The sequence below is a fragment of the Harpegnathos saltator genome, unplaced genomic scaffold (genome assembly GCF_003227715.2).
Source record: "Harpegnathos saltator strain DR-91 unplaced genomic scaffold, Hsal_v8.6 scaffold518, whole genome shotgun sequence".
In the NCBI taxonomy this organism is placed as follows: domain Eukaryota; kingdom Metazoa; phylum Arthropoda; class Insecta; order Hymenoptera; family Formicidae; genus Harpegnathos; species Harpegnathos saltator.
In genome coordinates, this window is record NW_020230336.1 from 120629 (window position 1) to 148135 (window position 27507).

The 27507-nt window shown below is 37.8% G+C and overlaps 7 protein-coding genes across 15 annotated transcripts; 4 read left to right on the top strand and 3 right to left on the bottom strand.

Moving 5' to 3' along the window:
• Ipk2 (Inositol phosphate kinase 2) lies at positions 1–4951 on the bottom strand. 5 transcript variants are annotated; one of them, XM_025302889.1, is made up of 6 exons: positions 4700–4950; positions 3764–4021; positions 3339–3555; positions 2371–2547; positions 1686–1946; positions 1–946 (listed from the first exon to the last, which is right to left on the bottom strand). In XM_025302889.1, exons 3-6 carry the CDS (start codon positions 3511–3513, stop codon positions 264–266), a joined length of 1296 nt encoding a protein of 431 aa, XP_025158674.1. In that variant the 5' UTR covers positions 3514–3555; positions 3764–4021; positions 4700–4950; the 3' UTR covers positions 1–263. The 5 variants fall into 5 exon arrangements, with proteins under 5 accessions (XP_025158674.1, XP_025158673.1, XP_025158676.1 ...); XM_025302888.1 differs by having other exon boundaries at positions 4502–4950; XM_025302891.1 differs by lacking the exon at positions 3764–4021 and having other exon boundaries at positions 4700–4951.
• A 1105-nt stretch (positions 4952–6056) lies between these two features.
• Positions 6057–8535, top strand: LOC105184465 (uncharacterized). Its single transcript, XM_011143288.3, has 3 exons — positions 6057–6153; positions 6424–6646; positions 6817–8535. The coding sequence occupies exon 3, from the start codon at positions 6818–6820 to the stop codon at positions 8498–8500; it is 1683 nt and encodes a 560-aa protein (XP_011141590.1). The 5' UTR covers positions 6057–6153; positions 6424–6646; position 6817; the 3' UTR covers positions 8501–8535.
• Positions 8536–17787: 9252 nt separating this feature from the next.
• LOC105181384 (meiotic nuclear division protein 1 homolog) lies at positions 17788–20783 on the top strand. Of its 5 annotated transcripts, XM_019840559.2 has the most exons (6): positions 17833–17988; positions 18330–18445; positions 19561–19792; positions 19868–19973; positions 20291–20437; positions 20503–20783. In XM_019840559.2, exons 3-6 carry the CDS (start codon positions 19566–19568, stop codon positions 20638–20640), a joined length of 618 nt encoding a protein of 205 aa, XP_019696118.1. In that variant the 5' UTR covers positions 17833–17988; positions 18330–18445; positions 19561–19565; the 3' UTR covers positions 20641–20783. The 5 variants fall into 5 exon arrangements, with proteins under 5 accessions (XP_019696119.1, XP_019696118.1, XP_025158671.1 ...); XM_019840560.2 differs by lacking the exon at positions 18330–18445 and having other exon boundaries at positions 17788–17988; XM_025302886.1 differs by lacking the exon at positions 17833–17988 and having other exon boundaries at positions 18147–18445.
• On the bottom strand, positions 18646–19296 carry LOC105181383 (zinc finger HIT domain-containing protein 1). Its single transcript, XM_011138123.3, has 2 exons — positions 19116–19296; positions 18646–19036 (listed from the first exon to the last, which is right to left on the bottom strand). Exons 1-2 carry the CDS (start codon positions 19255–19257, stop codon positions 18711–18713), a joined length of 468 nt encoding a protein of 155 aa, XP_011136425.1. The 5' UTR covers positions 19258–19296; the 3' UTR covers positions 18646–18710.
• Tfb5 (transcription factor B5) lies at positions 19233–20874 on the bottom strand. Its single transcript, XM_011138126.2, has 2 exons — positions 20722–20874; positions 19233–19496 (listed from the first exon to the last, which is right to left on the bottom strand). The coding sequence occupies exons 1-2, from the start codon at positions 20754–20756 to the stop codon at positions 19310–19312; spliced, it is 222 nt and encodes a 73-aa protein (XP_011136428.1). The 5' UTR covers positions 20757–20874; the 3' UTR covers positions 19233–19309.
• Positions 20875–21333: 459 nt separating this feature from the next.
• CytC (mitochondrial cytochrome C) lies at positions 21334–24780 on the top strand. Its single transcript, XM_011138127.3, has 4 exons — positions 21334–21464; positions 23241–23298; positions 23390–23531; positions 24062–24780. Exons 2-4 carry the CDS (start codon positions 23260–23262, stop codon positions 24205–24207), a joined length of 327 nt encoding a protein of 108 aa, XP_011136429.1. The 5' UTR covers positions 21334–21464; positions 23241–23259; the 3' UTR covers positions 24208–24780.
• Positions 24781–25727: 947 nt separating this feature from the next.
• On the top strand, positions 25728–27323 carry LOC105181389 (putative protein TPRXL). Its single transcript, XM_011138129.1, has 2 exons — positions 25728–26119; positions 27272–27323. Exons 1-2 carry the CDS (start codon positions 25728–25730, stop codon positions 27321–27323), a joined length of 444 nt encoding a protein of 147 aa, XP_011136431.1.
• Positions 27324–27507: the final 184 nt, after the last annotated feature.

A 27507-nucleotide genomic window follows, 5' to 3' on the forward strand; every position in this document is an offset into this window, starting at 1 on the left:
CTCTCTCTCTCTCTCTCTCCCTCCCCCCCTCCTTCGACTCGGCACAACTTGACGGTTTTCGACGTCAAGAGATTGTCGCTATTTACTCTGTGCCCTTAGTCCATTCTCCGTTCCTCCGGACAGTCTAAAAGTCCGATAACAATGCCGGCAAATATCGCCGATCCGCTCTCGTCCGAAACACACTACTCTCTCCGTCCACTGTCGGGACATCGCTGAGAGTGACCACACATCGATTCGGTCTTCGATCTCAGGAGAACGACTCTCTACAGCATCACGCCAACGTGAGAGTTCTCTCGTTCGAGACCGTCGAGCTTACGATGTACGAACGATTCCAGTAAGTTGGTCAAGTTCTCGATACCTTCTAGGTAATTCAAATCCAAGGAATTATCGTCGTCCGCCGGGAAGACGTGCGTGAAGTCAATCATGTTTACTCTCACCCAATCGCGCTCGTCCTTGGTCGACGTGATCGCCGGAACTCTGGACCGATACAGCCGGCGATCAGTCTGCGTGTCCGAACTGCAAGATCCGCTCTGATTAGATACCTTTTCGTCCTCTATCGTCTCGATAGAGACGAATCCTGTGCTGAGACTTACGCTCCTTTTGAGCGGACTCGCCGACGGCACCTCTGTTCGACTTCTCTTCACTGTTCTCTCGGTGGGAACAGAAACGGCCGGCGACAAGTGGGGCGCATTCGCGCTCGAGACGACGGTGCGATTGCACGACGCGGACTCACTCCTGCCGTCGGGATCATCATCGTCGTCGCCGTCGGGAGGACAGTGCCGTAATCTCTGGGCGTCATAGGCTACCAAGAGCGAACTGGAGTAGAAACGATACTTTCGTTGCGTGCGAAAGAACAGCATGATCTGACACAGGATCGACAGGAGCTTGGTGATCAGTGGTCGACAAGTTGGCTTCTCGGGTGTTATGTTTAGAAAAGTTTCCAGCGCTGCGTGAAGACAAGAAGAACAAGGTATTTAGAACGCGGTTCCAAAATGTCGGAAGCTTATTAGGAATTTAACGCTAAATCGTAGAACGTCGCGAATTTGATTTTTCCTTTTCTTTCTTTTCGACACCGTATTGATTAATTTGTCATTACCTCTAGAATGCCGACGTGTTAGCGGAATCATCAATCTATAGTTTTGCGTATAGTGCAATCGGAAAATTGTACGAAGCGATGTTACGACAGCAAACCGAGAAGAATACGCATTTGATTTAGAACAGACAGATATGAGATTTACTGGGAATCGCTTATAATAATTCTTTCTTTCGTCGGCGTTCCAGAGAATAAAAATACTGTTGGATAAAATTTGCAGGTATTCACATCTATACGGGCGGCGACTGCTTTCCCATTGATATTCATAAATCGAAAAGCACGCTAATTTTGACTTTCGACTAATCACCAGTGAGTTAAGGGGCTCGTGTGCTTAACCTTAGCCGTAGCCGAGTAGCGGGCGATTGTGACACGCTACCTCGGTTACTTAAGAGCGACTAGAACGAGAGAGAGAAAAAGAGAGAGAGAGAGAAAGAGAGAGAGAGAGAAAGAGAGAAAGCTCACTAGCTCCCTATGTCCTGAAATAAACTCTCTAGTACTCGTGTGAATCCCGTACATTCGCTTTGCGCCGGCGTAACAGTCTTATATTTTTATCGACTTCGTATATGTCTCCTAAAAACTCTAAAGCAGATACCTTCTACGACGCCCTTGGCATCGAGTTTCTTGCCATAATCTCTGTCAAATTTTTTTAATCGTCCAGTGGAGAGACAATATACTTGAAAACCGGTTATACAAAAACCATAAGCACGCTTCGATTCGGCATACTTGAATTCTTCCGTTGCCCTCTTCTCTGGCGTGGCTAAAGGATCCCACGTGCGACGGCCGATCTTGATATCCATCACACATGGCTCGGCCATGCCCTCCGTGATATCCTTAAGCGTGAGAAACTTCGTACCTGCATATCGAATCATTAGCCATTAGCGACAACTGAACAATATAAAAAATGCAAGAAAAAAAAAGCGACAAGACATTCCTGATTGGTATTAAATTAATAAGGAAATTCGATTCAACTCGGTTCTGAATTCTTTTCGACTGTAAATCAGTTATCTTTCATACGATGACGATTACTCTTGGTCGATGAATAATTAATTTCCGTCGAATGCGATAAAATCAAATTTCACAGAGCATTGAACCGGATTCTCCGACTGACGTTTCGGTTACAATACAAATGAGGAAATATTAAGCATTGAAATATTTACTCGAATGAAAATTTTCCTTAGTTATGAAAGTGTTGTTGAAGCACCTGTTTGCGAGTAAAGTCGGGTAGCTTATCTTACGCAAAAGACCGACGTACCAGGATTATTGATAAAAAGCCTTACGTTTATTGAAAACCCTCAACTCTGTCGTGCCATAGTAACACGGAACAAAACTTTTCAGTTGCGCCGTTGTAGGATCCTGGGAAGTCTGCAAGTTCTCGTAAAATGCTATTTCTCTTTCCCCGAGGATCGCTTTAGTCGCCGGTTTCAGTACGTGCCCGTTTGGTCTGCGGAGCATACCTGTGATCGCAAATAACCCACCGTCAAATTACAAAGTATACGGCGCATATTAATACTATTGATGAACAATACGTTATGATACGATACAATATCATACAGTGCAATGCAATGCAATGCAATGCAATGAAATGTGATACGATATCGTATAAATGTAATGCAATACGGCTAAAAATTATATTTGGCCCGTAATATGTAATGTCAATATATTTTAACGGGTAATTGCGTTTCAGGTGTCTCTGCTTTTATAGTCAACATCTCTCGCTTCAAACCACGAAATATGTGGGGGACTCGACCTCGCCGCCCGATACACCTTTAAAACACACTGGGTGCATGCAAAAATGTGCAGTGCAAATAAAAGATTAAAGAGTCAAACAATCGCCCGAGCGAATTAGCTCGATGCAAAAGTGCTCATGCGCCTCGCATTTTCCTCCAGCTATTTTTCCACTTCTATCTCGAATCAGACGCCCAGACGTTATTCCTGTTGTTGTGCAAAGGCTTCTCTTGAGATTTACACTTCTTATCGATACAAATGAAATCGTGGAAGCTATATTTGCGGCACTTCTTATTATCACGCGCGTTATTATCGATCTAGTATCGATCGTTATAGAATATAAATAGGAAAGAGGATAAGAAAATTGTTACACACATATTTTCGTTGGAACTTATAACATTGTATCTCGGGTGATTTGCGTGATAAAACTTTGTCTTCTGATTTCTAACTAACTTCTTCATAAATTCGCGCACCTCTCGACGCATTCTTTCTTTTCTTTTTCGTAAATCGCCGCGCTCACCGATCGTGTGCCTTTCGCCGTCGAACGGATGACCGGCCATCTGACACTCCAGTGGACTCAGCCCGTCGGGGAACGTACACCTGGATGATCCGGGAGTCGAACTATCCCATTCCACGTGCGGCAGTTTATCGAGATGGCACATGCCTTCGTCAAGCTGCGAGTCCAGGGTCGTCATAATTAATAAACGAGCGTCCGGCTGGCGATGAGGCGGTTGGTTCTGAAATTAGACGGTTGCGCGATGCTCACAGATCTCGTCGGAGACGTCGGAAAGCGGATCGAGAAACCAGTGCGATTTTGATCTCGCCGGCAAACGGCGAGAGTTCGATTTCTGGTCCATAGAGTGCGAGAACGCGACGACTGTACGGTCGAAGAAACGCGCGAAACGAAGAACGACTACGTTCTTGCCAAGTGGCAACTGGACTCACCGAAATTACACCGGTTTCGATTTTCCTCGGCGTTTTATTTGCGTATTGGATTTTTTGTCCTCGCGTCCCGTCGCTGCGATTTACGGAGCAGCTGTTTAACTTGACTCTACTCCTCTCTGCGCGGACTGATTCCTCCTTTCCTCTCCTCTCCTCTCTCCTTCTCCTCCTCCTCCTCCTCCTACCGTTTGCTGTCTATCCCTTTATCTCTTATCACTTGATCCGTTACTTTACTTATCCCAGTGTAAAGTTTGCCGAACGCTACGATAATTTATAGTCGTTAATTAACGCGACGTGTCGATCGGCACAAGTATTCGATCGATCTTCTCGCTCTGTCTAATCGTCATGATTAGACAGAGCGAGTCACCAACACGAGCTTGGTGCTTGATTTGTCCTCTGTCGTTGCAGGATTGTTTTTACAATATTACATAGCGTATGTTCGATGGGTAGACCGTGTCTTCCTACAGACAACGGTAGTTTGATTTTCGCGCCGTTACACACACGAGGCTTACGCTCCCGCATACGAAACTGTTGACAAACGAGAAACGCGATAGAACCGACGACGCGGATGACTCGTTCCCAGACGACAAGGTCTGAACAGGCACCGGGTGATACGAGCGTATGGAAACGTTCGCGAATACCAGGATATATGCTACGGAAAACTCGTAAACGTCGTCAAATTTTTGCACGGATCTCGGCGACGATCGTAATTCGGGGAGAGAAATCCTGACAGCGTCTAACCTCTCTCACTCCTTTCTCTATCCGCGTTTGTCTCTCTCTCTTCTTTTTTTTTCTCGCTTTCTCGTGCTCTTTCTGCTTGTCACGCTCTTATCGCTCGCACGAACATTTCGCGTGGAAATAACAAAAGATCGATATATTAACCATATACCATATCTGTCTGTCTCTCTCTCTCTCTCTCTCTCTCTTCCCCTGTTTTACCTTCTATCTTTCTCTCTTATTCACTCCGCTTTACTCGGTTATTACCCCGACTTTACGCGCGCGCGCGCGCGCGCTCGTGAATTATAACCTAGACGTCGAATTCAGCGATAGCGTGACGATGCACGATAATCACACATAGACAACGGTGCGTGTCCTCTCGCTGCGGAAAAATAACGTTCTCCTCGGATCGACTGACTACGTTCTCAATGACTACGTTGCGTCGCGATGCGTAACGTTACGTGCGTGTGTCCACTCTCCGAGCCGATGCCATCCCGCGAGAATATGTGCCTTTACTGTTGTCAGCGCACTCTGTCAGTCACCTGCAGAAAGTGATGACCACTCCACAATGCGTCCCATGTAATATTGGCCGCGTTTAGTAGAACAAAGTGATCAGAGAGCGCTTAGTGATTATTATCTATGATTGAAGCATTCTTTTAGATTTTTCATAGACCCAGAAGTATTTACCAATCAGGAGCGAGATTCAGTTGAAAATCTAGTAATGTTGTCCAACTGTTGAGCTGCTGAATGCAGCCATTAGCCGCGTTCAGTAGAACAAAGTAATCAGAGAGCGCTTAGTGATTATTATCTATGATTGAAGCATTCTTTTAGATTTCTCATAGACCCAGAAGTATTTACCAATCAGGAGCGAGATTCAGTGGAAAATCTAGTAATGTCCAACTGTTGAGTCTGCTGAATGCAGCCATTGTTGTATAGACTAACGTCGGTATTCATCATTCATTTATAGCAAGATTCTGTAACTTGTTAACGATAACGACACTGTTATTGCGCAAGTATAATATATAGCAGAAAAGATGGGCAACGATGCGTTATACTAATGACATTGTCGTTAAAAAGTTTCGGAAATTCTGGTCTCAAGTCAGCGGCATACGATGCTTGTTTTCGCGCTAGATTGCTTGCTGGATGAAAATACTGCGTTCTGATTGGTGCATTTCCGAAGATGGATGAAAATACTGCGTTCTGATTGGTGCATTTCCGAAGATGGATGAAAATGCACCAATCAGAACGCAATATTTTCATTCAGCAAGCAATCCAGCATGAAACAAGCACCGTGTGCCGCTGGCTTTAATTATAAGGTTGGTAGGTTTAAACTAACTCAGATACGTTCTGTAATTGGTCAGCTGATCACGCTTGCACGTTCACAGTCATGTATTGTTTCTGTCTATACACTTGGTTTTAGTTATTAATTTTGCAATATTAAACAGAGAAATGGATAAATTTTTTATTACTTATTATTTCGATTATTGAATCTCCTGATTGTAAAGTCGATTCGCATAAATCAGCTGATCAATTATTGAATGTATCCCCAAGTTGGTTTGATGCCTTTACCAACATTATAACCAAGATTCTAAAGTTTCCAAAATCGATTTTGGAACAGGTTTTGTAAAAACTTGTTTTTATTCTCGCAACTTCCTTCACGTTCCCTTTTTGATCGCGTGGGTCTGATTTTATATATTACGGCAAATTGTGTAATAAGTCTTTAGTCCTAGTCCATAATAGGTTCTGTGAGCCTTTAATCGTTTTGCCTCTAAGCTCTGTAATTTTTGCAAAAAGCGTTTTCTCCATGCTGCCTTACCACCTAAGATCTGTTTAGGTTTTTTAAAACTTCATAATTACAGTTTCAAATAGCAACGGGATACATTTTTAGTCGAAACACATTTTTGGTCATTGAACAACAGACTAAAGACCCGTTACATTTATTATAGGTCAGAATTAAAGGGTTGATTCATTTGTTGTGGATCGGGATTAATCAAAGGAAGGCGGTGACATCGCAACACCGTGTAGTAATCGTTACGTCTATACGAGACGAGACAAGATATTTCGCCATAACAAGTGGAATGTTGATAAAACAAAACTGATAATTTTGCAAATTTCACTTTCAAAATTTTATTGTATACTAGGATACAATAATACAGTACGTACAGTATAGTAAGTACAAGTATACCTTATAGTTTATATGTATATGTACAGTGTTTGTATTTGCGATTACATTAAATTGCATTGTATTTTCTTTATATATATATATATATATACACATATATATGTGTGTATGTATGTATATGTATATATATAAATATATACACATGTACATATTTTAGAATGAGAACATATAGAAGAAAAACAAAACGAGGAATCATCCCTCATGAGATATATAAAGAAGCGGCTGATGATGTTTTTAACAAAGGCATATCAATTCCTAAGGCTGCCAAAATGCATGATGTCCAATATATGACGCTTCTAAGATATATAAAAAAATTAAAACAATTTCGTGAAACTGAAGAACAAAAATCAGATTGTGAGCCTAAGACTGGATATATTCCATGTCGACAAGTATTTAATCCTAAACAGGAACAAACATTAATTGATTTTCTGTGGGATCTTAACAATATCTTTTTTGGCTTTACTTATAAAGATATTAAGATATTGGCATATGATTTTGCAACAAATCAGGATATCATGATACCTAAAGGATGGCAAATTAAAGGTGAAGCTGGCCGAGATTGGCTGGTAAATTTTAAGGAAAGAAATCCAAAACTGCCATTCAGAGTTAATGAAATAAATGATTCACATTTTATGAAATATACGAAATCAATTGTCGATCCATTTTATGATGAATTGGAGAGAATTTATGAACAGGCTAACTTTACAGCCGAAAATATTTATAACGTCGATGAAATAGAGCTCAGTATGCTTCCCAAGGCCAAAACTTCCGACGAGGAAATAAATAGATACCTCATGAACAGAGTCACAAAGGAAGTACCTTTGGTTACAATCTGTTTTGCAGTTAATGCTCTTGGAAAGACTGTACCACCAATGTTTATCTTTCCGAAAGAAAATTTCTCAGATGAGTACTTAAGAAATAGTCCTCATGGTTCTATTGGTTGTGCAAATCCATCAGCTTCAATGACTCGTTTTGACTTTTTTACATATATCAAGCACTTTTGTGAGTATACTGGGGCTACGACAGAAAAGCCTGTGTTGTTGGTGTTGGATAATCATGAATCTCATATGTCGTTTGATGCTATAAATTTCTGCAACGAAAATGGCATATTTTTGCTAGCATTTCCTCCTCATTGTTCAGGGAAACTTCAGCCCATTGAGAAATCGGTTATTCAACCTTTCCAAAAGCGTTTCGGAAGAATATTAGACAAATGGCTTGAAGCAAATTCAGGAAAGAATGTAACAGTCTCTGATATACCAGGCATGGTTAAAGAAATATTTCAGATGGTGTTAACACGGTCTAATATACGTACTGGATTTGAAACCACCGGCATTTGGCCCATAAATAGGGATATATTTACAGATAACGACTTTTCGGAGAAAAACATAAAAAAAGAAATTAAAAAGCAAACTAAACTCAAAAAATCTTCATTACATTTACGTTCCTTAGCTAATATAAGTGGAGTTGGGTCAGAATTTTCATCAGTCTCTCAATTATTACCTTCATTGGTTACGTTTCAGTCAAACATTAACAACACAAATCCTGACAAACAAATTGGTGTTATAGAACTTCAGCCGGGTACTTTGCAGGAATCTGAATCTGTAATGGTATTGGAGCTTTCAGTTGCGGTAGAGAATTCTAATAATCCTGCAGGCAGCAATTCTCTTCCTGATTCTGGATCTCAACCACAAGAAACTGAACAGATAGATGGAAAAAGAAAACATGTAAAGAAAGAAGAGACAGAAAGCCCTGCGGAATCGACTGCAATTGAAGAAAACCAATCTCGAGCGAAGAAATCTCGAACGAAGAAAGTCAAAGAGACAACATCCAGAAGAAGATAAATTTCCAATGAAATATATTAAGAATTTTTTTTCTCTGGTTAAATCTTATACTAATATATAATTAGTATAAGATTTAACTTACAATTGATTTTTTTATTTATTATTTTTTTAAACTGTGCGATTGAACAGTTTTTTTATATAATTATCTGCATTTATTTCAAAAAAGACTGAAAGCAATTTTGCTTACTATTTTGAATGTTCCTATAATAGATATAAATGTAAAGTAACATTTTGTTTATTAATATTTTTCTAGTCTTTTTTTTTAAGCTTATGTATTTTCTCAAAGTTATAATGCTGAAAAGTGATAAATTATAAGATGATTTTAGTTCGGCTTGTCAAGAGCTTAATATACATAAATAAACGAGTATAATATTTTTTTGATCTAAATGATCAATAAAATTATATATCCGTATGTTTTTCTATTTTCTCTTCCCTGTTACATTAGAAGTAACAACCATTACAGTTTGTTGTATCGTATCATCAAGTTTGTTTGCAGAGATACCCTCACTCTTGAAATTTGGGAGAACGCGCAGTCTAGATATACTATTGTCTATGGTAAAACCATAGACATAGGCCTGATCTACAATATGTGTCGTAAGTTGTAAGCCGTAAGAATTGGCGAATCACAGTCGATTATTACAAAAATAATCAGCTATAATTGGTCAGTCCTTACGGCTTACAGCTTATAACACCTATTGTAGACCAGGCCTTAAAGGCTCGTCTACATTAGCTGTAAGAGTAAGGCTGTAAGGTTGCAAGACACGAAATGAAATATTTTCATTCGCTGACAGCTTACGTTACAGCCTTACAGCCTTACTCTTACAGCTATTGTAGACGAGCCTTTATACCTCGTCTACAATAGAAGTCATAGAGTCGTAAGTCGTACAAATTGACCAATCGCGGTCGATTATTTTTCTCTTAGCGGACTATGATTGGTCAATTTCTACGACTTACGACTCTACGACTTCTATTGAAAGGTCATTCTACAATACGTGTCGTAAGTTGTAAGTCGTAAGAATTGGCGAATCACAGTCGATTATTACAAAACTAATCGGCTATAATTGGTCAGTTTTTACAGCTTACAACTTACGACACGTATTGTAGAATGACCTGTAGACGAGGTATAAAGGCTCGTCTACAATAGCTGTAAGAGTAAGGCTGTAAGGCTGTAACGTAAGCTGTCAGCGAATGAAAATATTTCATTTCGTGTCTTGCAACCTTACAGCCTTACTCTTACAGCTAATGTAGACGAGCCTTAAGCCTATGGTAAAAACAGAGTGCATCCTTTTCTACTTCTAGCTATATCCCCACCCTTGAAATTTGGGAGAACGCGCAGTCTAGGTATACTATGTCTATGATATATACTGTGGTATTACCTCGTTAATGGTTTTACACAAGATTCTTTAGGTCTGTTTTTTATCGCTGAACTAGTGTTCACTTAAGGAACATAAAAAAAATAGTTAGACATCTAGGAGTTAGTGAAAAGGAGAGAAGAAGAGAATAAGTGCAAGTTAGTGCAGTCAGTTCAGCAATAGAAAACAAAACCTATTATAGGACCAATATGGTGGTCAGCCAATCAGCCAATCAGCAAGTGGGACACCGCCTATTTTAAGCTTTTTCTTAAATCTAAGGCTTTAGTGTACAGTGGGCGCCTCTCAATTCAACCAGAGAGAAACCTGAGAGCAGCCAACACATTTTCTGCGACATCAACTTTCCGCACTGGGAAAGGTCGCCATCTGCATCCATTTTGAGAGGGGAACTACGATGGTACATCCACTTTCAGGTCTTGGTGATAAAATCTTCATGTGGTGGAAGTCCGTGCTACATCCATTTTCAGGCGGTTTATGTTCGTGCTGCAACCATAGTTACTATCTCTATGCCCGAAGGTCTAAAAAGAGCAGGGGGGAGTAGGAAAAATAAAAGTACATATTAAATATTAAATCCTCTACATATATGTTGCCGTATCAAAGTTTCCTGTATAATAAACGATTTGATACGTCTGGAGACGTATTATGTATCGTTGCCCGCGTCCCGTGCCCTTCATCCTGCTTCTCAACTCAGCATCCCGTCCGCTCCAGACATTCGCTCGTGACACTGACAGTGGCCGTCGGTGAGCATTCGATCCGCTCGGAGGAGCACATGTTAACGCGACGAGACTCCAATTATAAATATCCCGCGAGTCGACGAAATATTTGAACTTTCAAAAAAAGCATCAAAGAAAATCAGGTTGATGTTGTCATGGGTGAAATCTCACCCTGGTATATGTTTTTTTTATTTTTTAAATAAAAAAAGCCAAACGAATGCAATTAAATGTTATTTATTATCATTGAATATTAGATGAAAAGTAGAAGAGTTATTGTCTGCAGCGGATAATCTAATATTTAATAAGAACGAGACAAAATTCGCATGAGATGAAATTCCACTCTTTAACGCTACCATGACCTTTAATTATTCTCCGAAAATGGCGTTACAACAACTTTGACATTCTGTACAATTAGTTGCTAACATATTTTCTAATCGTACACATTCCTTTTTAATTAACATAAAGCTAACAAATATCCGATGCTTCGACAGAATTATTTTCTTTATTTTCAGTAATTAATAAGTAGTAAATCAATGTCGCGTACAGTTGAAAGGCCTTCTCGCATTCCCCTCGTTGCCCGGGAACCTTCGAGAAAAGAAAAGATGCCCAAGGGCAAGTCTCTCTTGCTTCAACCGCCGCCGAGGCCCGCAATGTTTACATCGCGCCGATTGTGTTGATCGGCTCGCGAGCGACGACACTTTTTGCCTTTGTTTGACGTTTGACGAATTTTCCGGGAATAAGAAGTCGGAATTTTGCGCTCGGCATTCACGATCCGTTACCATCCGACTAGTAATCATAGACACTTTATGAATCTGCAATTACTCTCGTATATATAATAATAATAAATTATAATTATAATATTATGTAATTATAATAAAATGTACTTGTAAATTCTCTCTATATACGGTGTAATGTTTTATTTAAGTTTATATAGTATTATAATAAATGATAAACCTTCACTAGTATAGAATACTACATGTATAGAATATACATATCGAATGTGCATATATTCTACATATTTTGATATTTTCTTATTCAAAGATGTTATTCTTATTATAATTGACGAAATGTCAATAATATCTAATTTGATTTTAAAAAACTATATCGAACTAAAACTTGATTAATACATACATGACAGCATTTTTATTATAATAAGCTGTGCTTGTAAATTCTCTTTATAGATATACGGTATAATGTTTTATTTAAATTTATATAGTATTATAATAAATAAATTATAAACCTTCATTATAGAATATATTATAATAAAAATGCTGTCATATATGTATTAAACAAGTTTTAGTTCGATATAGTTTTTGGTGCAGCCGCGCCAAGATTTTTTGTATCAAATATTTTTTATTGCATTGCTATAATAATTAATTTGTTACAATAACAAGTAAAATAACCATATAACTCAGTGTTCTAATAAATAATGATAAATTTTACTTATAAAAATTTATGTTATGAACATTTTTTGTAGCTAGGTTTTCTTGAATATTTTGAATAACATAACCTTTAAAAAGATATTTTTTTTTAATATTGAACATTATTAACAAACGTGTTAAATTTTTATAACACGATATAATTTTTAAAAGTTTATGTACATATATTATAAAAACTTATGTTATGTACATAATATATATCTTAAAAAAGAAAATAATTTGAATTTGAGATTTCTAAAAATAGTAAGTTAAGTATACAATAATCATATATATATGTTAGGTTTCTCAGTTGGCGCTACTGTTCTAATATATCACTTCTTTCGTACAGTAGAAAAGTGTTGCAGAGTTTTATTATAGTTATAAGTTTTACTTGTAAAAACTTATGTACACATATATACAATAAAAAGAATAATTTGAGTTTGATACTTCTAAAAATAACACAATACGTATTGCGCTTGTACTTGGCGCCTTTTTTTTACCTTTTTGTTTAAAAAGGTAAGTTTTATATAATATTAAATATATGTATGTTTCACATATAACGTGATTGACTTGGAGTACTCCGTGTGCGTTATTCATAGCGACGCATTCATACTTTCCCTGATCTGTTACATCGGATTCGATAATCTGCAAGGTACCTGAAACATAAAATGTGATATTCTCGAACAGCGTTCCTCAGGATTTTCTTGTCCAAAGAAAGATCAATGATGCGATCGCAAATCTCGTGTATGTCATGTCAACAGAGACATGACATTTGAATTCGGCGTAATATGATTCTTGGAACAGACGTAAACAAGTATTGTGAAGTTTGAAGCGAGTCTCTCACAGGCATGCTTTGAAAACACGAGTTGTTTTCATTTTCAGCTAACGGATGACGCAGGCATCAGCACTGATCGGCAAGATGGGGGGTAACCGTGCCTTCCCGATTGTTTGTTTTCGTACGCTTATATATGACTCCGTGATTGCGGAAAGGACAAGGATTGCGCCTCGGGCCGACGAACGATGCGCATACCGCGACGCAGAGTAGTACGAGTGTCGGTTAATACGCGTTTCTTTGTCCCCGAATCTTACTTGCGCGAGTGTTAGAGCTAGAGTCAGTGTCGTCGCCAGTGTTACGATGGAGTATCCGGGGGTGCTGCGACGGAGTAACCAGAAGGAGGACATCGGATCGAGAAGTCAAGATGGAGAGAGGACTTGGAGAGCGCCGAGAGACGTGGACAGCGATACATCATGTATGGTATTCGAGGTACCTTGAGTCATTATTATTACGCAGAATATTTCTGATTTTAACGGACCTTACTCGAAGTAAGGATATACCCGAGTCGAAATTAGATCAGCATTCATAGGTTATCTGAAAAATGATAAAATAGCTTGAGATTTGATTATTCGTTAACCTAATTTCACGTAACATGAGTTCTACTTTTCTTTTCTCATAAAATATGAATGTCTATTCAAGCAAGGTTGCTGAGGCAAGCTAAGGTTTATGAATACAAATTCTTAATTATGTTCTCAATAAAAAGTTGCACATAATTTAGAAAACTATGAATAATGATCTTAAAATCTGATATAAATTTTACAAGTGTTGATTTTTATTCGTCTAATAATGCTCAGATTGCTGTTTTCGTTTAGAATCTGCTAGAATGTCCGTTTCTCATTCTTGTTTATCTTTCTTATTGTACCGAATCTGAATTAAAATATCTATTAGTGAAACAGCATTATTAGACATAACCGTTGTCTTTTTGCAGCTTCAGCTCTTTTGAGAGCTACAATTCTCATCATTCTCATTAGAAAAAAGAAAAGAAAAAAAGAGAGAAGAAAAAAGGAAAAAAAACTTTAAGAATGATGAGAATAAAAAGTGTTTTCATCTCCCATTTCCTCTAATTCTTATATGATTATTTAATCCTTATATATTTATCTCACACGCAGTTCTAACAAAGGCAGTTCTATTTACGTTTTTATCTTTGTTCTCTTTCTTGCGCTGTTAAGCGAACATATAATCAACATCAACAAAAATTGCTAATTTAAATTAAGAATATAAGGATTAAGTGCATATACATTATCGAGATAAACGAGTATTAAATAACTGCGGAATACGTCGCTGTTGAAGACTCATCATGGGCGAGACTGCGAGAGTAGCCAGATGTAACGTTCAGGTAGGACAAAGCTTGTTCACTATTGCGCATTTAGATATTCTGCATTGATTTTTCAAATTGGATGCAATTTGCAGGATCAATGTAGAATTAATATTTCGACTCGGGAAAGACTCGGGAATGAGAACGAATTGTCATTGCACTTGGACAATCTTCTGACACTGATTTCTGGTATTGATCGATATTCAATTTTCGGTACCGATTTACTCTTTCATTCCTCTACAAGAAAAAAAAATTGATACGACTCGTTCACTTATCCGCGTTAATTTGATGAATAAATTAAATATTGACCGGCCTTCAATTTTCGGTACTGATTTATTCTCTCATTTCTTTATAAGACTAGAAAAATTGATACGAATCATTCGTTTATTCGAGTTAATTTGTTGAGTAAATTAGAGGGATAAATACCTGAGAAATGAGGACAAATTGTCATTGTACTTGGACAATTTTCTAACACTGATTTACGATATTGATCGATATTCAATTTTCGGTACTAATTTACTCTTTCATTTCTCTATAAGAAAAAAAAATTCATACGAATCGTTTATTTATCCGCGTTAATTTGATGAATAAATTAAATATTGATCGGTCTTCAATTTTCGGTACTGACTGATTCTCTAATTTCTTTATAAGAGAATAAAAATTAATACGAATCGTTCTTTTATCCGATTTAATTTGTTGAATACATTAGTGGGGTAAGTACCTGCAAGATGAAAACAACTTGTCATTGCACTTGGACAATTTTCTAACGCTGATTTATAGTATTGATCAATATTCGGTTTTCGATACTGATTTAGTCTTCGATTTCTCTATAAAAGAAAAAAAAAAGATTGATACAAATTCTTCATTTATCCGCGTTAATTTGATGAATAAATTAAATATTGATCGGTCTTCAATTTTCGGTACTGACTGATTCTCTAATTTCTTTATAAGAGAATAAAAATTGATACGAATCGTTCTTTTATTCGATTTAATTTGTTGAATAAATTAGTGGGGTAAGTACCTGCAAGATGAAAACAACTTGTCATTGCTTGGACAATTTTCTTGAGATTGATTTATGGTATTGATCTGTCTTCGGTTTTCGGTATTAATTTATTTTCTCATTTTTTATAAGACAAAAAAAATTGATACGAATCGGTCGTTTATCCGAGTTAATATGTTGAATAAGATTAGAGGAGTAAGTACTTGAAAAATAAGAACAAATTATCATTGCACGTGGGCAATATTTTGACACTGTTTTATGGTATTAATCGATATTCGATATTTTTGGTACTGATTTACTCTTTCATTTCTCTATAAGAAAGAAAAAATTCATACGAATCGTTCATTTATCCGCGTTAATTTGATGAATAAATTAAATATTGTTCGGTCTTCAATTTTCGGTACTGATTGATTCTCTAATTTCTTTATAAGAGAATAAAAATTGATACGAATCGTTCTTTTATCCAACTTAATTTGTTGAGTAAATTAGTGGGGTAAGTACCTGCAAGATGAAAACAACTTGTCATTGTACTTGGACAATTTTCTTGACATTGATTTATGGTATTGATCTGTCTTCGGTTTTTGATATTGATTTATTTTCTCATTTTTTAAAAGACAAAAAAAATTGATGCGAATCATTCGTTTATCCAAGTTAATTTGTTGAATAAGATTAGAGGGGTAAGTACCTGAAAAATTAGAAGAAATTGTCATTGCGCTTGGACAATTTTCTGACACTGATTTATGGTATTAATCGATATTTGATTTTCGGTACTGATTTACTCTTTCATTTTTCTATAAGAAAACAGAAAATTAATACGAATCGTCCATTAGTCCGCGTTAATTTGATGAATAAATAAGGTATTGATCAGCCTCCGATTTTTGGTACTGATTTATTCTCTCATTTCTTTATAAGAGAAGAAAAATTGGTACGAATCGTTCGTTTAACTGTGTTAATTTGTTGTGTAAATTACAGCGGTAACTACCTGAAAAATGAGAACAAATTGTCATTGGACAATTTTCTGACACTAATTTATGGTATTAATCGGTATTCGATTTTTGATACTGATTTACTCTTTCATTGCTCTATAAGAAAAGGAAAAATTGATACGAATCGTTCATTTGTCCGCGTTAATTTTTTTTTTTTATTATATATAAGTGGTCCGTGGGACGATTAAATATTCGAATACATTTTGCCGTATCAAAGTCTCCTCTATAATAAACGATTTGACATGTCTGGAGACGCATGATGTATCGTTGCCCGCATCCCATTCCCTTCGTCCTGCTTTCCTATATAAAATGTCGAATTGAAACGTATTAAAAAGTATTGACATTTTGAATATGTCTGAATTCTGAATCTTTTTGGTCCGAAGAAAAGGATTGAAAAGTATTAGTTCCCATTAAATTTTACTGCGCTAAATGCGAGACGGTCTTTTTCGCTCGGGTGCCTCACCAGGGAAATTTCTCTGGTAAGCTAAATCCCGTAAGGCCATCAGTCTTTGTAGTATATCTCGTCGGTGCATAAAGTTTATATTACCTGTACATACATATTTTGAAACATTTTCTTTGGATATTATATCAAACGGATTTTGCGTGTCACGTAATATCCTTCGGACTACACTGACATTATTATTTTGATCATTTTGATTTCTGTGGTATTCATTGAATTATCCAGAACGTGCAACTGCCATGTTGAACGACTCAATTGTCGTGTGAAATGTTTCGATTTTCACAAATTCATATAAAATTTTTCATTTTTCACTGATTCACAGAAGTCTTTCACTTTTTATTAGTTCACGCTAGGGAAAAGATTCATGATCGCTGTCCCGAGCAGCTGCAACGCTTTTTGTACCATCAATGACTACGTTTACACGGCAAGGTTAATCCGGATTAGTAACAACCGTAGTTAGTGAATTCTTTGATTCGATTGGTATATTCTTTTAGATCTAAAAATATACTCTAATCGGATTCGAGACTGCACTAACTACGGTAGTTACTAAGTCGAAGTTAGAAGTCGTGTAAACGTAGTCTATGTCGGCGCGCTTTTACTTCTCAGATTTCTGTCATTAATAACTCGATAATTATTGCGAATCTCGCAAAATGGTATAGGACTTTTATGTTTGTCTCAACCCAATCTACTCTCACATTTCGGATTGGCAGCTAATTACGGACACTTCGTATGATCTTCATGATATTAATCATACACAATCAGTCAGTTCTTTTTTTTTTTGCACATGTTAACATGTTAATTCATATTATAAATGCGTAACAATGTGCGAGACCGTGCTTGTCAAATACGCTATTATGGTTGTAGTACGGACATAAACCGCCTAAAAATGGATGTAGCACGGACTGCCACCACATACAGGTTTTACCGCCGAAACCTGAAAGTGGATGTAGCATCGTAGTTCCCTTCTCAAAATGGATGCAGATGGCGCCCTTTCCCAGTGCTGAAAGTCGGTGTCGTCGAAATCACCATGTTGGTCGCTCTCACGTTCCTCTCTGATTCAGCACAGCATTTTCATAAGGAATGGTGTATGGTGAATGGGATATTCATTTCCCCCAGAGCTAGTTATAAAAAGAAAGAAAGAATTCGACACAGCACGATTGGATATAACCAATCGTTGCAAAATTTTATGGAATTATTATAGACTATTATTTCACCTAAATTATAGCAAGTTGTAAATCTTTTTCATCTCTTTTTCTCTCTTTCTCTTTAAGTAATACTTCAGTAACAGATAGAAAAACTTTATATTCTTTATATTCAGTAGTACGACTGCGCGATGCAAATGCGCCTCCAGATTGAACAACTGTTTTTCAAATAGCTAAATTCAACAACAGGTCAGAAATAATTTTATTTGTAATATAAAATATAAAAAGGAAACATTTGAGATATTGTCACTGTTTTCTCAGATTATCAAAAACTTTAATTCAAGCAAATAGATAGTAGACTGACTAAAAATATCTAATATCACAAGTTAGATCACTTGTAATATATGATATTACTAGATGTTTGCTCAATTACTCTTTACATTTCTTGCTCTTTTAAAATAAAAATTGTAATATAAATGTCCCTTATTTCACACGGGCACGTGATAACACACGTATGACTTTGACTGTGTTGCCACATTGTCAAATCCAACCTAGAATTAAATTGTTTACACAGTAACTTGCATACACAGATTCATTGGTTACTACTCACGTAACATACCTGTACAGTAAAATATTCATCGACTCGCACAAAGTGATCACTAAAAGCATTTCCAACAATTCTAATATATTGAATATACTACACGAGGTATGTGCAACAAAATTTCGAAATTTATATATCTTCATCTAGAAAGCGTTTGCCTTTCATTATTGAAATAATACATTTTGATTATCTTTTGTATTCTTGATTGTCGAATTTTTTCAAAGGATACACAGCGCACGCGCATGCATATACACATACACACACACACGTGTGTACATATAACTGCTATTAACAAAAGAGATGACTCTGAATTATATATAGTATATTGACAATTGTTTTATACAGTATAAATATAAAAGACAAAATAACCTCAGGCTGTCCATTTTAAGCATCTCGTATCGAGGTGAGTACCTAGACACTTGACACAGCAATATCTGGCACCACAAGGTATGCAAGTGTAATTGCTAGGAAAACCACAGACAGCGCAAAAGTGTCTATCGGGGAAACGAGACGGTGATGCTTGAGCACAGGCATAATTCGGAGGATTTGGATTCACATTGAGATCCTCTTCCACTAATTGGGCAAAAGTTTTGCGAAAACGTTGTTTATAGTACTCTGCAGATCGAGTCTTCTTCTTCCTACTGGCGTCCCTGCTGTCCAAAGTCTCTTGAAATTTCGGTACTTTCTTACTCATCACTGAAATAAGAATGAAGTTAAGAATATCATTAATTGTTCGTATGTGAGGGAGTCTGTCGCGCATCTGTCTGGCCTTTACCCAAGTCAGCATGTGGATCATCATGAAAGTTATCTTGTTCCAGTGCCTCCAAGGCTTTCTTCTGTCGGCGTTTACGTGCGGCATCATCAAGCACCCTCTTTTGATATGCATCCTTGATTCTACCAGACTCGCGAGCAGCCATTCTTTGAGATTTCAAACTGCAACAATGATATCTTCTTCCTTCGCGTAAATGTTCACATTCCTTTCTCTGCTAATGGAAAGGATATCTGATCCATCAAATCATCCACTTTAGCTTGCAAAGTGTCCAATATATCGGCAGATATGAACAAATGTCTCTCGTCCAGATCTTGAATTATGAATTTCTTTCCTAATGCGCTTGTGTCATCCAAGTGCAGAAGAAACTGTTTCATAGCTGCATCGCTAAAAACACAATTTGTGTAACATTATACAAGTGTTTTTGATATTGTATTCATGTATATCTCAGGTACCATGTCAAAGCGAAGAGGAGTCTCTCTCGATGAGAAACGCATTCGAATGCTACAGATATTTTATCAGAAGAGAGAATTCTTCACATTGAAGGAGATCGAGAATATTGCGCTAAAGGAGAAGGGTATTGTGGTGCAATCTGTCAAAGATATATTACAAGCCTTGGTAGATGATGACTTAGTGCGAGCTGAAAAAATCGGCACTTCCACTTACTTTTGGAGATTCCCGGGGTAATATTCTAGACTGACTGTATTGTTTGAACTATATGAAAATATAGGAATGCTTCAATGAGCAATATTTCACAGAGAAAAAATTACTGCGATTGAGCGTATAATAGCTGATACCAGCAAGAAACTAGTTGAGACAGAATTTAGGCTTCAGAAACTGAATGAAGAGATCATGAAAGAGAAGGTGTTGCTGAAATTTTTATACGATACTACTTAAGTATAAGTTACATGTTTGCAAATATTTTGTTCTAATTATCATACCATATATCAGTGAGATACATAGTTGGATTAATTGCCAAATATACCTTAATATACTTGCACTAGCAAGTTTTCCAGAATTATTGAAAATATTTTCAGGATGTTCTAAGCACATCCAGGATGATATCAAGATTTTAATCTGATTTTAAAATGATCATTTTTTCAAAACATACTATCTGGAATACATTTATATAGAGTAATTTCTTTCTTGCAAATACGTCACAACAAGAATTTATCACATAGGAATTGAAGAACAACACAGAAGAGAGAATGAAATTGTTGCAAGAGGTGGAACAATTGACAGAAGAAGAGCAGCTAATAAAACAGCAAATTAGTCAGTTCAGCGAGATTGATCCAGAAACGATCACGGAAATGGGCAAGAAAGCAGAGGTATTATTGAAAAATATGTTGAGAAAAGTTTTGACCAAATAAATATATAAATGGTACTTTGACAGAAGTATAAGGAAGCGATCAATATATGGACGGATAATATCTTTGCTATCCAGAGCTGGTGCAAGAAGAAATTTGGCATTTCCGTAGGGGACTTCAACAAACAATTCAGCATACCTGAAGACTTGGATTACAAAGAATGAAATCACCCTCCGTCAGTCTTTAAATTCTCATTACTACCTCGTTACTACCTCCTTATTAACGCAATTTTTCTACAAACGTACCATTCGACCAAGATGCCTTTTGTGACATTTACCATATCTAAGTAAAGTATTTCAAGACTGTCCGTATATTTTATTCCTTTTTTTCAGATGAAAATCTCTATCTTATCCTCGATAATTTAGCTTGCAACTAGTCTCAGTGTGTCCATCACGATGTTCAGTTTCTGTCATTACCTCTAACCTAACTTTACTTTGACCTAACCTGATCTAACCCAACCTAAGTGAATCGATCAGAACTTTTAAAATCTGTATTTCGAAGGAAACAAGATTTATCGAAGTCTGTGAAACGTTTTACATGCACGCACACCGAAGAAGTTTTTGCTGTTCCTTGATGATAATCAAGCTATTTATATCCTTTTCAACGCTTGTTTACGATTTAAGTAAAATGGTCGTCAGAACAGTCGTGAATCATTAAAATCTACTGACATTTCCGTCGAGACAAAATTGTTGCGCTATATTATTCATTATTTTTTATTCACTTGATAGCAACAAGCCTACTTCGAAAACGACAAATTTATCGGATATTCCAATATCGCTTATGAAAATTCGCGGCCAAAATCACGCGCTGGTAGTGTCATCTAGCGACTTGTCTCGATGTACGCGTCGGTTGCATCAGTCATTAAAATACGACGAACTCGCAACTCTTGAGACCAGCCAGTGTTTGAGCATCGATCGAGCCTGTTATTCGCAATCGGACCGTCAGACAGTTAACGAGGGATCATCCGTGTGTGTGATATAAAAGTGCGGTAAGTCTAATAGATGTTTGTTCATTCACGCACGCACGATGCATATACAGCAATTACGTGCACGTACAGTACGCTGATGACGAATATGCGCCTTTTTCATCGCGAATTTCATGTCGAAAATCTGAGAGAACCGTCTTCGGTCGCGGTAGGTACCACGTGCTCGTTCGTATCCTCTTTGTCCTTGAAACTTGATCCGAATCCAAGTCGATCGGAAGTCGTGGTACTTCGGGAAAATCACTCCGAGGAGGAATATGCAGACGTGAACGAATATTCAAAGAACTTGGCGACCGCCTTTTTCCCTCCGTTTTGCGACTTGTCCGACATTGCCCCTTACGATCGCCTGACACTTACGTAATCCACCTAACCCTGGCCCTGAGCCAGTGTTAGATTGTCCTAGAATACTTTCGATTTTAGACTCTCGCGAAAAGTGCGAATTGTTTGTCTTTCTCGGCGGACGATGACGAAAAGAACGAAAACGGAGTCTTCTCGGGAAGTGTTTTTGTTTCCGAACGATCGGTCGAAATTTGAAATTTCTCAAATTATAAACCGATAAATTTAAACGATTCACTTGTGACATCGTGGACATCTAATGGTCTGTTTTTTGTAGCTGCACTGTTGAACTGGTGCAATAAATTAAAGTGAGACAAATATGGGTCTTCTCACTCTAGCTTATTGCATCAGTTCAGCAGTGCAGCTACAAAGAACAGACCATAGGATAGTGCCGTCGGAATAAAGCTAATCCAGCTTATCTCAAGTATTTATCGCGATCTGTACTATGGTCGATCTGTATCATTGTCGTAATTCATGAAGAAACCGCAAATCAATCGCAACATGAATTAAAAAATGTAGATAACATTTCACATTGCACGCCGCGTTCCGTTGAGTTTCCTCTCCCGCACAGTTGCTTTTGTTCCTTTAGTTTTTCTCATGTTCTTTCTAATGGTTCAACAAGTGACGTCACAGTGACGTCCCCGCACATGTTTCGCACACATCCTTTATTCGCGGTTACTTTTATTAAATGCCACTTGTTCGAGATATTTGAGTGACGAGGAAAATGTTCACATGTCACGATTATTGCGTCATGACTTTTCACCTCAATGTGTTAGTGATGTTCGTCATTTACGATATCGTTGGATTAAACATCGTGACGTGTTGAAGGAAGAGGAACAACTTAATTTCTTACATAATAACAGAACTTTATATCATGGAACGTTACAAAAAAATACGTGTACATCTTGAGTTATTATATTACAAAAGTATCGCGATTTATTGCAATTTTTCAGTATTATTTGAAGTTATTCCGAGTGCATCTTAAGATGTAGGAAAATTGTTCACGTTTGTATAGCTTATAGATCTTTACATAACAAAACATTACATAATATTATAAATATATCACATGTGTACAACTGTTATACATTATTTTTATACATATTACAAGTATAATCTTGTCGGTTGTTTCTTCATTTTTTTATGAAAGTGTATGCTTCATGCAAAGTATATATGAAAGATAAATTTAGAAAATTAGAAGTATGATTTATATATAAACATTTCTTTCATATATTCTTTACTCATGTACGCATTCTCTCTTTGGGATCAATGATTTTGAAATCATTTTTGCAAAATGTTCATCGCATTTGCCATAGGTCGATGTCATTTATGGATTATTTTAATTCGTTCAAAGCTTACTCTTCATTCTTAATTATTTTGACAAATAATGTTAATGAGAGATCTACTTCTGTGTAGTCAACTTTCTCACAATTGAATGTGTTTTTGCAGTTTATACAATTAAACGAAAATGGGTGTTCCTGCTGGTGACGTAGAAAAAGGAAAGAAGGTAATAAAGTAAAAGAAATGGTTATAAAAATAATACGTCAAATATAAAGCAGTTTTACAAAATGATAATTACCTCAAATTTCTTTTCTTAGCTTTTCGTGCAAAGATGCTCACAATGCCATACCATTGAGGCGGGTGGCAAACATAAAGTAGGTCCGAATTTACACGGTCTTATGGGTAGGAAAACTGGTCAAGCAGCGGGTTATCCGTACACGGACGCTAACAAATCAAAGGGTGAGTCGCCACTCGATTGAGGAATTTAACAAGTTAAGATTATGAATGTACAAACAAAAAATTTGATTAGGCTGCATTATTCTCAACAACGATGCAAACCGTCCCGTGTAGCGAGTACCACACACAGCCCGCGATTATAATTTTAAAGATGAAAATAACTTTCATTAAACTCTGTTAAACTAATTGATGATTAACCGACAACAATTTATAATAGAAATTTTCAGCCATGTCAGCTAATTCAATTATGATGTCGTTAGATGATCAGAAATCTGACAATTCTGCGTATGTTAGCGAAATAAAGCAGTTTATACTTGATATCATTGTCTAATGATGATTCTAAATAAAAATTATAAAAATAAAGAATATGAGAGGGAGAATTAACTTGTATATAAATAAGTAGATTCGATTTTTCTTGACGAAAACGTTAATATGGATATCAACGGCTGTCACAATTTTTCTAGTTTCAAAATAATTTTTATAAAATTAGGATTGCGAGGATATATAACCGTTGATCTTATATTTTCATTCAGGTATTACTTGGACCAAAGACACCTTGTTCGAATACCTAGAAAACCCAAAGAAGTACATTCCCGGCACAAAGATGGTGTTCGCCGGGTTGAAGAAACCGCAAGAACGTGGCGATTTGATCGCTTATCTAGAACAAGCAACAAAGTAGGTGCGCCCTTAATGCGCATCACGTGCGCACCATCGTGCGGTTAGAGGTGTCAGGACACAATCGCGCGCGCGCGCGCGTGCGAGATGCCCGCGCACGGCGGTTGTCACGACACATTAGTTCGATTATCATCCTTTACACCACATTTCCCTCCCCCTTGCCCCACACTCTCTTTTCTCCTTCTCCTTCGCCTCATCCTTGCGTTCCATTCAACTATCATTTCAGTCGTGTTCACGCCACTGATGGTATTCTCTCTGTTATCGATGGTACTCAGAGTGTTCGCGCACGTTCAAATAGCGATGAATTGTTATTATATTTATAATAAATATGTCGCCGTGTTGATAGTATAACATGTACATTGTGACACAGGGGTCGAACTTGGCTCGGCCCTGCATCTCCTTTTCATCATCACCGAAGATTATTCTTAGGTCGTTGCGTTGTCGTCCATCGTGCGGGTGATGGGCCACTCCGAGCGAACTTGCATGATCCGATTATTTATTATCATTGTGCCCAATTGTATCGTGCAACGTGTGTGTCGATCTGTAAAACAACGGCAATATATAAACTAGACAATTCCAAGTTTGTTTCTAGTTCTTTCGCGTCTCCACTTCTCGCGCCGTGTCACACTCGCACTAGCCGGTTGTTGCTTCAATATGTGCAAAGCATTTGGAATCGCCGGATTATGGAGAGTAACTCATTCGACTATTTACGATGTGATTAGCTGCTTTTGACACGCTACGATTTTCAAGCGTCGATTAGATAAAACGCGCGAACCTGATGGTACGTCGAGTGTGTCCCGGTGTTTTATCGCTTTTACACCCAAATAGCTTTCCCCCTCTCCACTCTCCCGCTTTCATATTATTGATCCCTTCTCTCATATATTTACGCATAAAGATCCTTGATAAAGGAGTTGATAAAGCGGATGTGGAAAAGGATGCGGTTAAACGGCGACAGGAAGTCGTCTTTGGGTCACTTTGGGAATTTGCTCGACTTGCCAGCGAGATCTTTCTCCCGTTGTAGTCACTGTTTAATGCCATTCTAGTGCGTACATGCGTACGTGCGTGCGTGCGTGGGTATAATTCAAACGTAAAATTTGTACAATCGAATACGTTTAGCAACGGCGAGCAATCGGTGTGGTTCGTGGATAACGTTCGGCTTCTCGATTGTTGAATTGTTCAATTGTAATTTTTGCGACTTTGAGCGTTTTTTTATCAGTAGCAACTATCAGCTCCCAAGTCCCGAGGGAAAACTATTACATTTTTGTATATGTGTGCGAGAACGATAATTTCTCACGTCGACATTCATAATCAGTTCGATCACGTATATGTTGTATAAGACGCATAAAACGCAACAATTTCTACGATAAAAAGGATTTTTCATACTACTTCACGTTATTAAGTAAAGTGGTGTATGCATTGTTTTTCTTTTGTTTCGTTTTGAATAGTTTCGAAAGAGCACGTATTGTTAAATTCAGGATTCGACGGATTTTTCCAAGTGTTCGTGCCGATCGCGTGGTGAGAATTATGACGAGTAATTTGGAATCGGCCGAGCAGGTGCTCTCGAGTGTCGACAGCAATTGTTTTCCGTCACCCAAGTGTAAAACATCCCTGAGGCTGCGACTGGGCCGCGTCTTCAGTTCGGGCGGCTTAAAGAGCCCCAAAAGTCCCAAGAGCGTGTCCAGCTCCCGCGGCTCGAGTCCCAATCGCGGTAGCCCTCATGCAAAGACCAGGTACTCTTGGCAACCGGGAACCTTCGCCAGCGAGGAGAACCGATCGCCACGTACGCCTGAGAGCGGCATCTCAACCTTGTCTTCGTCATCGTCGTCGTCGAAATCACCGTTGACTAATAACGCACCTAAGAGCCCATCTACACCGACGAAAAGTATGTGCTTCTCGACGTGGTACACTGATGGAAGGTAAGCCAACAATGACTACTTTGAAATTATCGAAAAATTAAGGATTTGCACGAAATGCATAAGGCCATCCCGAAGCTACCGATTGTTCTTTTCACGGGAGATACTTTGGTCCTTTCTGACGTATGTTTCTTCAACGAAAAAATATCAGTACATCGACAGCTTTCAATTGACAATTAAAATTGTCGCGCAGATTTATATTCTTGAGGAGGCTTATACGGTATCAAAGACTTTGTTTACATCCTCGATAATTATTTAAGAACTACACACACACACACACACACACACACACACACACACACACACACACACACACACACACACACATATATATGTACAAACTCGCATTTTGTCGCTATTTATAGCGCGAATATAAAATATCAGCGACGAATAATATCTCCTGCATTTTTGTTTTTTCTTCAATCCTTTATGGGCGTTCCGCTGACCTGAAACTATGAACGTGGCGTTCATCAAAGGCTACGTAAACTATTTTTACCTTCGGCGCGATGCGACGCGCCACGTCGCACCACGTGCTCGCTGTCTCTAACGAAAGATTATTGCCGCGGAGCGCAGATAAACGCACTTTACCCATGCATTAGCAGCGTTTGTACAGCATAAACACATTTGTGTAATCTCAGTCAGCTCAGCTCGTAATCGAGTTCCGCTAATGCGACCAGTATGATCCTCGCGTCACGATAATCGACAACGTATTATTAGACGAATCAAACTGAGAATCCTATAGTTTTAATCGTCGCCTCTTTCTCGTCATTTTCGTTTGACGTTTCAACATCGTTCGTGAATGATCAAATGAATACAGGCGTGAGAGTTCAACGAAAAACTTCGTTCACGTAGACGAGTCGTTGGAAATATTTTTTTCACACATGACCTCGACGTTCACTCGAAAATCAATTCCACGACCTTTTCTCTATACCGAATATTTATCGACGGAATACTTGTGCCATTTTTATGTCTGAGAGTGATCAAAATGAATCGAACGACTTCAAAATGTTATTTCGTGCATATTGACACAGGTAAAATGGGAAAGAGAGAAAAATAATCCGATGGAGTCCAATGCACGCTTTGGGATCGCGTACAAACCCCGCCTGATTAAATATTTGCGATTCAAAGGGATAAACTTGAAACTGCGGTTTTTAGAGTAAAGGACGAGCTTTTAGAGCTGCTACGTGCAAAGAAGAGTACAGCGTGACAGGCATGGGGAACCAGATTTTCTCAACGATTACACCAAGTCACGAGTACTTCCTACTTCTACCGAAGTATTTTACATCGATATTTTCGATTACTTTTCACCCGTATTCAGACGTATATCAGACGAAGCAAAGGAAAGTAGATCGATATATCTGCTACATCATTTCAGATCCCCCGTGTGTGCG